Here is a 15,823-nt window from a genome sequence, read left to right on the forward strand (position 1 = left end):
TGAACCGTCTAATTGATTGCAATGGATTTGAAAGTACAAGTACTGCTTGTGCAAGCACAACCCAGAAGCAGAGCCCAAATAACCGTGAGAAACGCCAGCCTTACACTCACATTTTGTTTCTGTTATAAGGCTGTGATGCAACACAGTTCCTATTCGGTCTCTTGAATAAGCAATGCAGTTCCAGTTTGCCCTCCAAATGCAATCTGGTCCCTTAAAAGCACACTTAAATGCATTCAATTGGGAATGATTGAACATAAACCAAAAAGAAGCATTAGTCATCCTAATGTGAATTTAAGAATATGATTCTGGGGCACAGTAAATGAATCTTTCAAAAATCCCAGATAAAGTGACCAAGCTGCTCAAAAAAGATGCTGTCAAGTCTTGCATCAACCAGCCTGCCTTTGTTTTCTTATGGGGCAAGTAAATAGCTTTGCAAGAAAGTATTTGCTTGAGGAGAAAATACAGCATTGCTTCTAAGATTCAAAATGCATTCATATTTTGAACTCATCTGTCAGCTTCTAGCTCAAGGCACCAGACAGAACTCTATTAACATTTATTTAATAATATATGTTTAATATTTTACAAATGTTACTACAAAACCACAGACAGGGGTAGCATTCTTAGAAGTTAAAATAATACACCAAATTAGAGACAAATAGAGCTGAGTAGAGAAACTAATTCATCAGAACAATCCTCCAATCAAAGACCTGTTTTATGTGGCTTGTTGCAGTTTACCAGCAACAGATACAGTTTCTGATAGTTGGGAGTTTTCTTGCACTCATGTAACACAAATATCTAGTTATTTGTGCAGATGATGTGACAAAAATACCTCCTGGGAGAGGATATTTGTGTCTGCATTTTGTCAGGACCTAATTCCTGGCCCTGCACAGTGAAAACCCCATCAGTTCAGCTGAAAAAAAACCATTTCAAGATTTTAGAAGACACGGTAATGTTTTCTCCTTTATAATGAAAAGAAATCCTAAATAGGTAGACTTTGCTCCTCAGAAGCATCTCAGCTAGGAGATTATATCCTGTCTCAAATTACTGAAGATGCAGCTGCTAACAAAGCAAATGGAGAACAAGGCTTTGTCTCCGTGCACAGGGACAGAGCAAGCGATTTACCCAGTCCCGTCATCACACAATGCTGCAGCTCGTCTGCATGTGAGTTTGGCTCACCGTAGTTTTATGTCCTCTGGAACAAAATTAGTAATATAAGGATATAGGACCATGCTCTACTTAGCGTGTTTAAGGTAAAGATAGGTCAAATGATCCTAACTCTTGCTGCTCTTTCTGTAGTTGAAAGTAACCTCTCCTGTTCCTGTAAATGTTTGCTCTTTGTATGCCTATGCATACAATTTCTGAATGAAAGAACTGACTTCCAGGCCTAAATACTGCCAAGAATGGGAATAGGCTGTGTGAAATTTGCTTAGAAACTCAAGTTGTGAAAAAAATTTAGGAAATTTCACTAGATATCAAGTCCCTCATATCATAGGATGTGATACACAACTTCATACTTCTTGGCTAGCCTGGATACCAGGCCAGTTTGGGTACACAGTGTCTGCTTATCCACCCCCACATGATAATGCATGTCACATAACAGAACACTAGATGAAGCTAGATACTTCTTAAAAAAAGGGAAATGGCAATGAAAGATAAAACACAGTGAGCAATCTGTAGTCACGGATTGGAAAGCGTAATTTTAAAATGGAAGCATTATTTATTGCACTGATACTGTAATTATAATGTAGTTTTTGCAGAACAATTACTGTCTTTATTAAGTGATTCTTCATAAGCCTCACAGTTGAAAGCAACACAAGTAATCTAGAGATGACTGGTGCAGCAGAGACAAAAATGTAGTTCAGCAGCAGAGACAGACCATCTGGCCTGAAATCTCCTGCTGACTAGTTTTCCACATATCCCGACCTAAAGGAAATGAAAGGCAGCCCTTGGGAACTGCAGCTCAAGGGACAAGTCCTTAGGATGCATCTGAATGACATGGCTGCCGACCATAATATGAGAGCACATTTGAAGCAGCCACCTGTATTTTGCCGAGACACGGTGCATGGCACTAGGTGTGTGCCAGAGGCAAGTGGCTGAAGGAAGGAGCTTGCTTTTCAAGCTTAACATCTGTAGAAATACTACTATGCTTTCCAGAAGCTCTAATATTGCACTGAACATTTATATTCATCCCGGTATTATCTGGGATACGCTGAGAATTGTGAGAAGAGTTGGTAATAAACCAAAAAAATTACAGCTCAGTAATTTGTTTTGATACAGCCAGGAACACAGATCCAAGTCAGGATAAAGTTAGGTGAGGCAGCATACATTATGCTACCTTGCACATTACAATCTGTTACAGATGAAAGTATTTTATGTAGGTCAGGCACTGCTTCCCTGGAGACAGACAAAAAGCCATAAGGAAATCAGAGCAGTGTTGGGCCTTATTCCAGTGATCCAGTCTACTCCAAAGTTTCAATTATGCAGAGATTTGTTTCTCTCTGGTCTTGTCTATCAAAGTACTCTTTCCAATCAACGTCTGCAAGGCTAATTATAGAGGACTGGACAGCATATATCTCATGATGCAAAACTAGATAAAACTCCTCGCATTCACAAGGAGGTAACAGTTTAGTCAGTTGAAAAAAGAAAAGAAAAATCAAAGTGATGCTGATTTTCAACTCATTGCAACACTGAGCTGCAAAATCAGGTTTCAGGAACAGAAGGCGGCGCTCTGGCCCTCATAGTGAGGAGAATGGTGTTATTAAAAGAAGTAGTCTTGCATTTCTCTCTCCCTTTCCTTAAAACCGTGCTCTAATGTAACTGAGAGGGGACCTGTGCTTCAGTCTTGCTGCAACAACACTTTATCGCTGAAAGGTGGGAGAAAAAGAATTTCAGGAACCCAGAAGTAAAAATGATTATTTTTTCTTATATCTCACAGTCTCAGCAGAGAATTCTATATTTTTAAAAGAAATTCCTTTTTTTTTTTTTTTGCTATTGTGTAACAGTATGCTTTCATTCTGGCAACTAAAAACCACAAAATACAAGCTTCTACTAACATTTCACAGCAGAGTTCAGAATTTAATTTTATAACACACATCATACCATTTTTCATTACCACCTATCTAAGAAGTTCTCTTGTACCAAAAACCTGAAAGATTCTCAAGCAGAACAGCACTGTACTTTCAGAATGGTATTTAGCTGTGAAGAGATACAGAAAGAAGTACACAAATCACACACAAAGCTGCGTATTTTAGATTGGATATTAGGGAAAGTTTTCTTCACCAAAGGGGTTGTCAAACACTGGAACAGGCTGCCAGGGAAGTGGTAGAGTCCCCATCCCTGCGGGTATTTAAAAGACGGGTAGGTGTCGCACTTAGGGACATAGTTTAGTGGCAGACTTAGTGGTGCTAGGTTAATGGTCAGACTCGATGATCTTAAAAGTCCTTTCCAACCTAAATGATTCTATGATTCGATCATAGTAAACAGATGAAGCATGTATGATGGAAGAAGAAAATATGTGCCCTTACGCACTTTATGAGTATCTTAATTCCCCTCCAGAGGGAAGGCAGCATAAATGCCTATTATATTCCAGTTTGGTCCATAGTGATTTTCATCATTTAAATAAACCAAGTAATCTAGAAAGGCTTTTCCCATTATGCCTGCAAGAAACTATCCTCCTTACCAAGTCTGGGATCACAGATAAGCAGGGAGTTTTAGGTATCATCTCTGAAGAATTCTAGCATTGTTTCTTGAATGAAAGAATAATACCAAATTCTGTATTTCTATCCTTGTCCCATATAAAATCTTTAAAAACATATAGGATCTTTTGCTCTTTTTATTCCCCCCTCTCTCCTCAAATACAACAATTCATACTACTACAGAGCAGTGGATCTCCCTTGCATGCCATCATCCATACTTTTATTTACTGGTTTTTTCCCCCCACAATAAGAAGCAAGCTGTATTTTAAATGTAAGCCACCAGTGTTGTCTAGTGATGCTCCTTACCCTGATTCCGAGCTCCACATTCTCTCCTCCATATACTTCCATGCCTTCATCCAGTAAGCCAATCTCTTGGAAATATTCTCTATCTACTATGAAGCATCCAATCAATGCAGGACTTCTGGAAGAACAGACCAGCAGCAAAGAAAATTAATGGAGAGAATATGAACAAATTTATTATTCAGAAATAGACTATAATTTCTGGGTCAAATGGTGTGTCAAGACAGATTCTTAGGGAGATGTTTCTCAAACAGATTTATTCAGCTTTGTCTTCTGGCGTTCTTGATTCTATGGTGAAATAAGCACCACTAAGGGAAAATAGACTCAAAATCATTGGACCTACATATTCACCAGAACAGGCAGGACTTCAGTGCTAGCCATACTAGATCCAGGACCCCAACTTCGTTTCTGAGGCACCAGCCATTCTAGTCTCTGTCCCTGCTAAGTCCTCAGGTCTCTTGTCTGTGATAATTAACAAGGACACCCAATGATGTAGAGTTTTGTGTGTTTAGCCAGGAGCTAGGTTCAGCTACAGCTAAGAAAACTTCTGTCTGTAAGCTTATGTGAAAGAAATTATTTCTTGAATAGGAACACCCAGATAAGGTTTTGCAATACAGAATAAAGAAATGTCTGCCCTCACCAGCACACTGTAACATTAGTCCATTGTCCTGAGCCAAATTTAAACGTCACATATCTTTACCAGATCAGTAAGCTCTATTTATGTCATGACCTGAATTAACCAACTTTTACTATGCAGAGCCAATCTTAAGAAGGTAAGAGTTCAGGCACGGAGAGTACAATTTTACCTTTATGAGGTGTAGTGGAGAAGAATACGAGTAACTTAGCCTTTTAATTTTCTTCTACCTTATAATCCACAATGGCAAGAAATAAAAATGTCTTTTCTGATTATTATGCTGGTATCAGGAAGTCAGGTAACAACAGGATATTAATTAGCAGTTCAGGGGAAATCATCCTGCATTTACTGGGAACATTCAAGCTGCAGTAAGCATAGACATCTGCTTTCAAAGAGATTATAGGATGTCTTAATCACAAATTGTACAATTCTACAGCTATCTACACATTTACGCCTTTAACTTGAAGTGCTATAGTGCCTACTCTACAACAATGGAAGACTGTTTCTGATGTATTTATTAATGAAGAAAATAGCAATAGTTAACATCACTTCAAAAATTATCATATTTTATGACAAAGGACTCTCGCTTTTGGTGTGGGTTTTGAAGTATTTTTCAGAGTACCTGCTTCCCTTTTTTTTAATTCTAGAAGCATATTGGAGGCATGATAGAAGCCATCAATCAGTACGTGTGGCTTGATTTTTTGTTTGTTTTAGTTATCCAGCACACACATGCAGTGTATTGCCCTGAATAAAAGGTGCCGGGGAAAGGGCTAGGGAATAAACCTTAACATCCAATATTCATAAAGGACATTCGCTCCACAATCCTTACATAGAGCAGAGGTTTGGGGTAAAATGCAAAAGTAGATTTGTTCTTTATTCTGAGTTTAAATACTTTTAATTTAAAAAGTCACCATAATTAATATAGGTTTGCCTCTCCATGACTTAGTAGAATATTTCAAAGCATTTTCATAATGTTAAGAGTGTTCATTAACACTGATAAACCATTTCCAATGATGTGGCAATTACCACCCCTTTTTATGTATGTCTGTGGCAAACCTGCGAATTTTCATCTCCTACTTTCCAATTCTGAGTCCTGTTCTAATGACCAGCATGTGGGTCAGTGCAGTGCAGAGTGTTTAAGTTGACAACTTCCCCAAAAAGCTGCCTGACTGAAAAGACAGAACTGCTGGGTGAAAGATACCCCTTACACTGACTGCATGGACACTGATTGGTACTGATGACCCCCTCACACTGCCACTGCTATTTAAGGTTCTGCTTTGCAGCTGGTGAAAACAGTCTTCACACTTTCCTTCTGCAGAGAGCTAGAGTGTAGGTACCAGTGACCTCCTTGGTATGAATGCATAGCCAGAAGAAAGGCCTGGAATCTCAGCAGAGCTGCTGAGGGGATCCAGAGGCACTTACTCCTCTCCTGGAGATAAGGATATTGCTCTGTACCAGCCTCACAATACTCTAGACATGATTAGAAAGCAGAGAGCTAGATTCTACCAAAGCAAGGATCTAATACAGTCTTTGCTCACACACTATCAGTAGACCAGCATTAACTCCTGGGACGTAACACAGCTGTAAAACTACGTGACGGTATTATAAAGAATACAACTGTCAGATCAGTTTTGTTTATATAATGCATTTGTAATGAAAAATCTGTTTCTGGCCCATTGCCACTAAATTAGCAGACAAGAGATTTGGTGAAAGCAGTGCTTGCTGAGCATTCAAGTCCACCATTTCACTTCGGCTATGTGTTTTGCCCTATGCTAATAACAAGGAAACCTATCTAAAAAGATCTACTGAAAACAACAGTTTTCTTTATGACTGTGTAGCAGTCAAGGATGAAAGCTGAAGAGGACAACTCAAGGGCATTTAACTAATTTAACATCTAATTTAACGTTACAGTCAGTAAAACCGATTACATAGCTGAGACCACTTACCATCTGTCATATCTAAAGGAGCATGGCCAGTGACACACTAATGTAGGTCACAGTTGCATGTTACCTTATTGGAGCAGTTGTGTTCTCCAGTTTCCACCATGACTTAGGAGGGTTCAGATATCGGCACCACAGCTCCCAGTCAAACCCCTGGGCTGAGAGGGGATACTCCTCTATTTCAAAATTATCATACTTAATGTTATCGAATGATGGAGAAATGACTCTTTTTCTGTTTTCTTTTATCCTAGTGTGAGCACTGGTTCAGCCCTAAAAAAAAAAAAAAAAGAAAAGGTTAGGACGGTTAAGACTACGTCAGTAGAAGCATAGCACTGATAGAAATAGCAACTTATGTTGTATATTTTGGAAAGGGCAAAGTCTATAGTTGTTACCCATTCAGAGTTCCCCTTGCTTTGAGATGGAGTTTTGACAGAGCAGGATCTGCCCCAAAATAACACACTGTGACATTTTATCTGGGATGCCCTACTATTAACCTTGATGTTAGCTGGTGAATGGAAGAAATGAATATCTGCATATCATAGAGCATTTACACCCATGCTACCAAATAACGATAACTTCAGGCTCTCAATATTATCAAGGACATCAAGATCAGAGTTAATAATAGATCTATCCCAGGGACAGAAGCTACTGCCTTTTTACCATCTTTTTTTTTACTCAAGAAGCAGAGATATTAAAACTATACTGAACAAGTTAAAATACATGGTTTCAGTTATGTACTACTTTTGCACAGTGTGGCAACCTCAATGCTAACCTCAGTGCCAAAATGGCAATTCTTTGTTTACTGTGTAGGACATAAAAGAAACACAACATTTTTAATTAAAAGAAGATAAATTTGCCCCTATGGTCAAAGGGCTGAATTATTGGAGGATGTTTTTAATGTACAGTTTTCCAATATAGTTTAAATATATTGTAATTAGACCAGCAGACAACTCACACTATAAAAATGGATCTAGATTATGTTACATAGCACAAATGCATTTTTCATGCTTGTGTCCATGATTGTGTCTGAATTTTCATTAAAAGGATCAGAATGTTAATTCAGCCTCTATATGCTAGAGAAGCTCCATTCAGTAATTTATAGACAGTGCTTGGAAAAGGTCCCTTGGTCAGCAATATTTGAGACACATACCATCCCACATTGAACTCCACATGGGCATCAAAGAGAGCGACTACTGGCGCTGTGGCTACTCTCCACCCACTAACTCGAGATCGAATCAGCCCCTCTTGTTTGCTGTGTCGAACAACCTTGATGAAACCAGGCTTATGGGCATTCACTTCATCAACATACTTCTTTAGTTTCTCCTTGAGTTCTTCTGTGGAAAGAATTAGATGTTAACAAGAAGCATCAGCTCGACAAGATGTAAAAACCTGTTCTTTCAGCAAAAATGAAGTCTTCACACATGAAAATACTCCCTTTTGATTTAACTACTAAAAATTCTGAAATAGTCAAGTCTAAAAGGAGGCAAACAAAAAATAGGACTATAAATTATATAGTAATAAAAAATTCCAAGCGTAACCATTTAGCCTACATGACTGACATCAGAATCCTGCCACTGTTTAACATTAACATGCCACAAAATAAAGCACTCAGTCATGAAGTACCACAGCCACATAAATGCACATTAAGTTACTGTAGCAACAAACAAGTTAACTACCTTATATTTCCCCCAAAATATGCCCAAGTATTGTCCATGAACTTTCTTTACCAATATTTCAAGAAAAAAAGTAAGAAAGAAATGAATTATTAATCCTTTTTCCATTTTTCTTTCTAAACTTCACAACTCTCTTCTATCCCTACTAAAAAGTTCCATGAATTCTGCTCTTTACTCAGGAAAACAAAGACCAGTAAAATACTAGAAATTAATCATTCCTAATTAAAATATGATAGCTTTTTAATCAGCAGCTATCATATCTCTGGTTTAAAGACCATTGCATGAGAAAATCCAATCGGTAGAGCTGAAAGATGCTGCTCACTATTATTATTAACTGAAAACACTGTTCACTACTGTTCCTTATTAGCATTGCTATGTTCTATTTATGTTACGGTACCATTCAGAATTCCCTTGGTGTTAGTAAGTTCCCTTTCTCCCAAATCTCTCCACAAATCCAGAAATGCCTTTGCTGTGATGCAGAATAAAGCTCCTGTGGTTACAACGCTAAACTGGATATCATCAAATCTGCATTAAAAGCTCAACACTGCCTAGCCCTTTCCTTGAAATCTTGAGCAAGCCACTTAACTTCTCTATAATCAATTCCCCACCTGCAAAATGGGATCACCACACTTATTTCTTCTTTTCAGTCTATTTAAACTTTAAACTCTAGAGAACAGCAGTTTTCTTTTTCTCTGTGTTTGGCTGGTACCTAACGCTCTGGGGCACTGTGCTAAGGGGAGGTTGCATCAGACAAGGGATGGCACCAGAGCCCAGCAGAGGAAGGAGCAGCACCCTGTAGTCAGCAGTGTGGGAGGGAGTACAACTTCTGTCACATTGGCTGGCCCAAACCATTTCCCAACACGATACAACAGGGTTTTTCTTTTAAACCTGACCAATGAGACTTTCTCTTCTATTGTTTTGCAGGCATTAGCGGTGCAATCTGCTCCTAGCTACATGCCAGGGGGACGTTTCTGCACTGAGCCCAGGTAGATTCTCAACACGATAAGCCAACCAGTCTGGGAACTGGTTGCCTCAAACAGATCTGGACAACACGCACACTAGAATGTTTAACGCAACAGAAAATTAAAAGCAAGCACACTTTATAAGCCACATTAAATGTTCACCCTTCAAAAGGAGGTGGATGTGTCCTCTGTCAGGCTGACAAAGAGGAACACAACTGTTTCATACGGGGTCCTCTAACCTAAAGACTGTTACAACCCACATGACCTTAGCAGACCTTCTTCTCTGAGGATACAGAGGAAAGGACAAGACGGTCAAGTACAAAGACTCCTTAAATTCACCCCTCTATGTAAAGATTCTCAGCCACCAGGTGCGATGCTCTTGCAGCTGGTTCCACTGGCATTGCAGGACCGTGCATGCCCCGTACCTTTGCATAAATGAACTCTCTGCATGGAAGTGAGAGAGTACCAACTAAAAGTTCTGATACTTACAGTTTTTCAATAAAGAACAAGAATTAAATTATCTGATGACCCGTCCATCACAGTACTTAAACTGAAGATATATCTTAAGAATGGACTCAATATATTCCTACGATTTTCCACATTATATGATCAATATCTATTCAAATTGTTTATCTATGACTGCATCACCTTGAATAAACAATATGAGGCATTAACACACACAACACAGAGCACTATTCTAGTTTGTGCTGCGTTTTGATCAATACACTTTTTTCCCATTATAAAGCCAAAAGATCATAGTCAGGTTTTCTATCATGCTTGTGCAAAGCCACTTGTTGTTACTGTTCATCCCCTAACACACAGGCATTTGTAGCAAGCACAAAACTATCAAACCAACCACTAGCTAACAGCACTTTAAATTCCAAAGACGACATTTGTATTACTGAAATTGTGCACATCTAAAAATAGTGCAAAACAGTCCTCTATTCCCAAAGCGTAACATTGTGGAGGGCGAATATCAAAACATGAAGATCAAAGCTTTGCTCTCGGTGTAAGTGGCTGTTCATAGCTTTGCAGTACCGGGAAGCTTTATTTGCCACAACAATGCAGCATCACCATAGAGTATAAGATATATAATAGGAAAGCAGGCTCTAATCAAGGACTTGAATATCAGTACCCTTGATAAAGTCACTGTTCTCTCAAGCACCTTCATTTTTAGCAAGTGGGCTATTCTTACTCCTGTCATATACTTTCCTAACGTGGACTGACTCTATAAGCTTGAGTAAACACAAAGTCTTTTTCATAGCTGGGTGTAGTAGGGAAATAGGTGGAAATGGAATAGAAGCCAAATCTTGGCCTGCCATCAGCATGACTTCAGCTGCATATTATAGCTATGACATTTACTAGGCAGTACACACTTCTAATTTTCTGGTTACACTGCAGCTTTTTGCAAATTAAGCGAATGGCCTGAGAGAGTCTCAGGGGAACCTTGGAGTCAGTCAGTATGGAGGAATCCTTCCCTGGACTTCAGTATCGGCCTCAAGGGACAAAGAAAATGCTGCATTTTACTTAATCTTCAATACTGGCCCACAAGCAGTGACTTACTCTGTAGCATATCCACAGGAGACAAAGCAACATTTTGCAGTCAGGTATTTTCTGACCTTTGTTATTTAAAACAGATTAGCCTTGCTTTGCAAAGGCAGGGTGCTGAGCAGAGCATTATGCGCACCCTTTGTCTTCAAAACCCATTGGGCAGACTCTCCCAGAAGAAAAGATAAGTCTACAAAAAAAAATGTATCATTTTCACTCAGTCACAGGGCACAGCAGACATATAAATGAAGCTAAAAAAGCCACTATTTGGGAAGAACATTAAAGATGCCCTAGCAGGATACTTAAGTCAGTTTTTTTCATGCATTTCACATTTTCCTGAGTTTTACATAAGAAATCTGAGTTCGGTTGTCTTTTGAGACACCCTGCCCAACTGGACTGAATGATGGGACTCTTCCCCCTAGAACTGATCATACACTTTGTTATGGCACTGATGGTCTTCAGCCATACATTTTTAACCCATGCTCTGTTTTTTTTTCACTTCAGATACATTGCCTGAATAATAAACAGTCTTTTTCATTAATTACTGTGCTTCACTGCTTTATGCCACCATAGGGAGAAGAAAGGGAATGAGCAAATGTGTCATCTTCAATACACTGTTGATTCGGTTTCTAATTATGGAAACAAACAGGCTTATAAAGATAGATGTGTTTGCCTTTCAGTGCAGAATCTCTCAAATAAGGACTCAATTTGATGAAGCTGAATAAGTATCTGCAATTGGAGAGAAAGAGCAGCCATATATGGAACGGGAAAACGGTGCTTATCCAGCGCTTGGAAATGTTGCACTCTACCACCTGTCTCTATATGGTACAGATGTCTGGAAAGCACAGCACAACTCTCCTCATAAATGTAGAAAACATAATTAATGTGCTATAATTATGTTTAATATTAACATAATTAAGTTCTAATACTTCTGAGAGGTTCTTGTTTGTTTTTAACAAATCCACAAAAATTTTGTTTGTCAAGTTTCCCTATTCAGCATGACAAAGCAGTGCTAAAGAATTCACACAACTTTGCCGTCTTAGGAAGGGGCAGAAGCAGGGCAGGATGGAGGCAGGGAGCATAAGGAGTCAGATATGTCAGCCATCCCACAGCTACAGAGACTGTATGTGAAGGGATCATTTAATTCATGAAAATCCCTTCACATGCCATCTTCCTTTCAGGATTTGGTCTGAGAGAATGGTGGGCTTGAGAGAGACCTCAGCAATGCAACCGCTCTCCTTGCAATACTGCAGCTTGCTTGGCTTGTGCAAGTGGCCAGTCCTGACTCAGAGGGGTGATCTGGACCACAGTCCTGCGTCCTCTTTGAACAATGGGGGGATGTGGCAGGCAATGCAATGTGGAAAAAATGTCTTACATATGCCCCCAGGGAGTTTCTCAGAAGGAAAACCATCTACAGATCATGCTCTTAATCGAGTCGCATGCAAGTGGCCTCTACCCTCCCTAAGTTGGGAAGTTATTAGGCTAGATGCTCATTGATGTAAGGTGCTTTAGCCCCATGAGACTCCAGTGTCCTACAGCAGCTGTGGATCTGTCCCCAGACTTCAAATTTTAATGTTATTGATACAGTGTTGTCATAAATAATAAATTACTGCCTCACATTCACAGACAAGTAGCTTAAAGTACAGTCAATTAAGCCTCACTTTCAATAACTTTCACGCTTTAATGTACTCCCAATTCTGAGTGCTTAAATGAGTCCTCACATCTCAGAACAATTACATTTGTAAAGTCTGACACTCAATGCTTTGCTGAGACAGATGCATTTTACTGAATTTTTGAAACTCTTCTTAGCTGTAAGTTTGCCAACAGAGCTAAAATGATAAATAAATAAATAAATAAACGCAAGCTTTCTCATAACTTTATGCATTTTCTAAAGTCTAAAAGTCCCTGTTGACTTCGGTGCAGCAGAATGCACGCTGGATGTTATTGCCATCTCTGCAAGCCTTGCACTTTTACCTTCAGGGAAAAATTTATTTCCATGTCAAAGGCCCAGGAATTACCATGTTCCTCTTTAACCTTAGCACTTGGCACAAACATGGCTTCTTTTTCTGTGAAGGGAAAGAAATTATTCTTCAATACAGAATGGGGTTTAACGTAACAATTGTCCTCTCTGTGCCAGAAACTGTGGATTGACACATTATATGAAAGGGGCAAAATCCTGCCAATTCATTATTTTTATGCTCTAGCTTTGTGTGTTCATTGAGCTGCCTCGAAGGCACACTCTGGTCCCCAGGTAAAGAACCACACTGGATATTTTCTTGGATCATAAAGGACGCTTTTAAAGGCAAATCATTACAGCAGCTGCAGGAATACAGCAGAGTTACTGCCTGTCTCAGACCCAAGAGACCACTGGTCAGTTTGCTCCTGGCAAGGATCCCAAGGCCTTCCTGAACACTCTGTGCTGTAGGTCAGAATGGGATCCACTGCCTGGCAGCAAGGCAAAACAGCCAACTGGCAGAGCACAAGTCAGCACACCATGAGAGCTGCTGCCATACTAGGAGCATCTCATCAGGTCCGTCTTCCTTCTGCATGAAAGGCAAGTAAACTGGCAAAAAGACAGAATTCGCACATACCAATTAATTCTAAACCGAGATTGTTCCATCATCTTTATCTGATTATTTGTGGCCCAAAGTCCTAGGAACAGGAAGAGCTGCTTTTCCACGCTTCCAATAACGATTTCATAGCCTTTAGAGAAACAGAATGTATTAACATAGCTAACTTTCTTTCTGGCAAATAAAGAAAGCCTGTTATATCAGGTTTGCTGCAAAAAACAACCCTTCTTCCCTCTCAGTCACTCTGTAGGCATACACCCTGAGTTCATGTAATAACTTGAATACATGGCAGCAGCTACGCGTGTAAGAAAAACTGTTTGCTGTACTTATCTAATAGGCTTGTACATTGGATTATGTCACTTATTTCGTATGCAGCTCAGTGCTTCATAATTTTTATTTTCCTTTCCTCTGGCCCCTTATCTTTCACGCTCAAGTGATCACCTCTCATCTCTGTAGCAGAAGCAGATAATTCCAAATGGAAAATATTTATAACCAGATAGAGGCATGTCATTTGTAATGCACATGTGTATGTAGAATGTTTGCAACAGAGGGCAACAATACACAAACAGATAACGAGTGCCTGCTGTGCACACGTATTTAATAACCTCATGTTATCTGGTAATAGATAAACCACCCAAGGGAAATTACCAGCGTGATGCAAGGAATTGATTTGGACAGACCTCAAAAACAAAAAAGCAGTACAGTCCTCTTCCTCCATTACTACATCTAACTTGTATTGTTGACAGAGATGCATCATCTAATCTCAGAAGTTCAGGCTATCCACACGAAAAGCCAGATAGCGTAATGAACTTTCACAGTCACAACCTTTGCATTCAGCAATCCGAAGTCTCAGCTGCTGTCAAACCTCCCTAGGTCTATTAAGATAAATGAGGCCTACAATTCATTCAACTACAAGCCAAGGATTTCTTTAGCACATGAACAGCACCTTTCTCCCTCAATAAAGGCAGAAAAAAAATAAACATTTCCCCTCTCAGCCCCTGCGCAGAAACACACACTTTTTCAATTGCCCTGGAGAATCTAGTACAGCGGAGCGGGAAGCACACATTGCTTTTGAAGGGCTCGATGGGGGCTGCTTTGATCTGTTCTCAGGACCTCTCACAAACATCATGTCTATGCATGAAAAGAGATTAGGTGGACACTTCACTGAATCCTCTTGCTGGTTGTAAGGTCCTGGGAATCTGACAGCATGAGAACCACATACCAGCAAATAATTCCACTTCAAAACAGTAATCAGTAGACTAGCACACCTCCCAACAGAAAACAGGCTGTGCAGAAGATACCAGTGCCAGCAGCTATTCCTTGAGTGATCTAACAGACATGTACTCTATTTGGGTTTATTTGGGGTTTTTTATTAAATAATGCATAGTTCCAATCCTAACCATGAAAGTGGGATACCACCCTCCAGATCATTAAGTCCTACTGAGAAATATTGCTGCATCTTAATAAATCCCAATAGTATGGGAAGAACAATGAAAATAATCTTTTGGAAACTGTGGCAGCTGAACACAATGTTATGGAGAAAGAAATACTGCATCTGTTACTTTTTGTTAGTACTATTCTCTTGTAGTAATGTCTTTATAATAAGGGCTGTAAATTCCTTTTATTTCCCTTTTATTATTTATTGAGTACTCTTCAAAGACAGTACTCAATTTTTGTCCTAAGGTGTATCCTATCATAAGTATCACCGAGCCTCCATTCTAGCAGCAGAGTGCGTCACAATACTTTGCAAGACTGAGAGACAAATTGAGATGCCAGATGAATCTGCAAAGTCAGACCAGAAGCTGCAGCATGGGAGGAACAGAACCTGGGTCTCCCAAATCCCAGGGCAGCATATTAACACTGCATGATTTCCCTGAGGCTGTCATTCTGCAGTTTGAGCCATGGCCCACTGGAGCCCAAAGAACTGTGCAGATGCAAGAGCTCATCCACGTCGCTGGGTCAGGATTAAGAGGCAGCCGATAACCGGAGCTTTTGTTAATGTCAACAGACACGCATTGCAACAAAGGAATTAAAAACGACCCTTCTGTTCCCCTATCAATGGCAAAGACATGCTTACCTCTGAGTAGAGTAGACCTTACTCAAGGTTAAGTGTTAACATCAAGAGAGGAAAAGAAAATAAATCTGCTGCTCTCAGGTGAAAGGACTGATAAAAAAAAGCACAAAGTGTCTCTTCCTAGATTATAAAATTCCCAAATTAGAAAGTTCACAACTGACAATAAAAGCCAGTTGGGCGTGTGCATGCTTATACCAGCAAACATGCAAACACAAGCTAAAAGTAGAACGGGGACTTTCCAAGTGCTGCCAATAGTTACCAACTGCCATACAAACAACAAAGCAAGGGTACAGGGGCTGCTACATATCTCTTCATGGCAATACCTGTTTAAATCTTCAAAATATCTTTAAGCACAGATCTGTAATTATATAATCTTAATTGTTCCACTCAACTTACTGATTGCTGGATGCTTGAATTAATCTCAGCA

General features: G+C 39.5%; 1 protein-coding gene across 1 annotated transcript in view; it reads right to left on the bottom strand.

Moving 5' to 3' along the window:
- GALNT18 (polypeptide N-acetylgalactosaminyltransferase 18) overlaps positions 1–15,823 on the bottom strand; it is a 245,384-nt gene that overhangs the window by 70,751 nt on the left and 158,810 nt on the right. The window contains 4 exon segments of the mRNA XM_009635644.2: positions 4,002–4,116; positions 6,640–6,821; positions 6,824–6,839; positions 7,720–7,903. Coding sequence (XP_009633939.1) covers positions 4,002–4,116; positions 6,640–6,821; positions 6,824–6,839; positions 7,720–7,903 — 497 coding nt within the window.

The sequence above is a fragment of the Egretta garzetta genome, unplaced genomic scaffold (assembly GCF_000687185.1).
Source record: "Egretta garzetta isolate BGI_Z169 unplaced genomic scaffold, ASM68718v1 scaffold573, whole genome shotgun sequence".
NCBI classification, from domain to species: domain Eukaryota; kingdom Metazoa; phylum Chordata; class Aves; order Pelecaniformes; family Ardeidae; genus Egretta; species Egretta garzetta.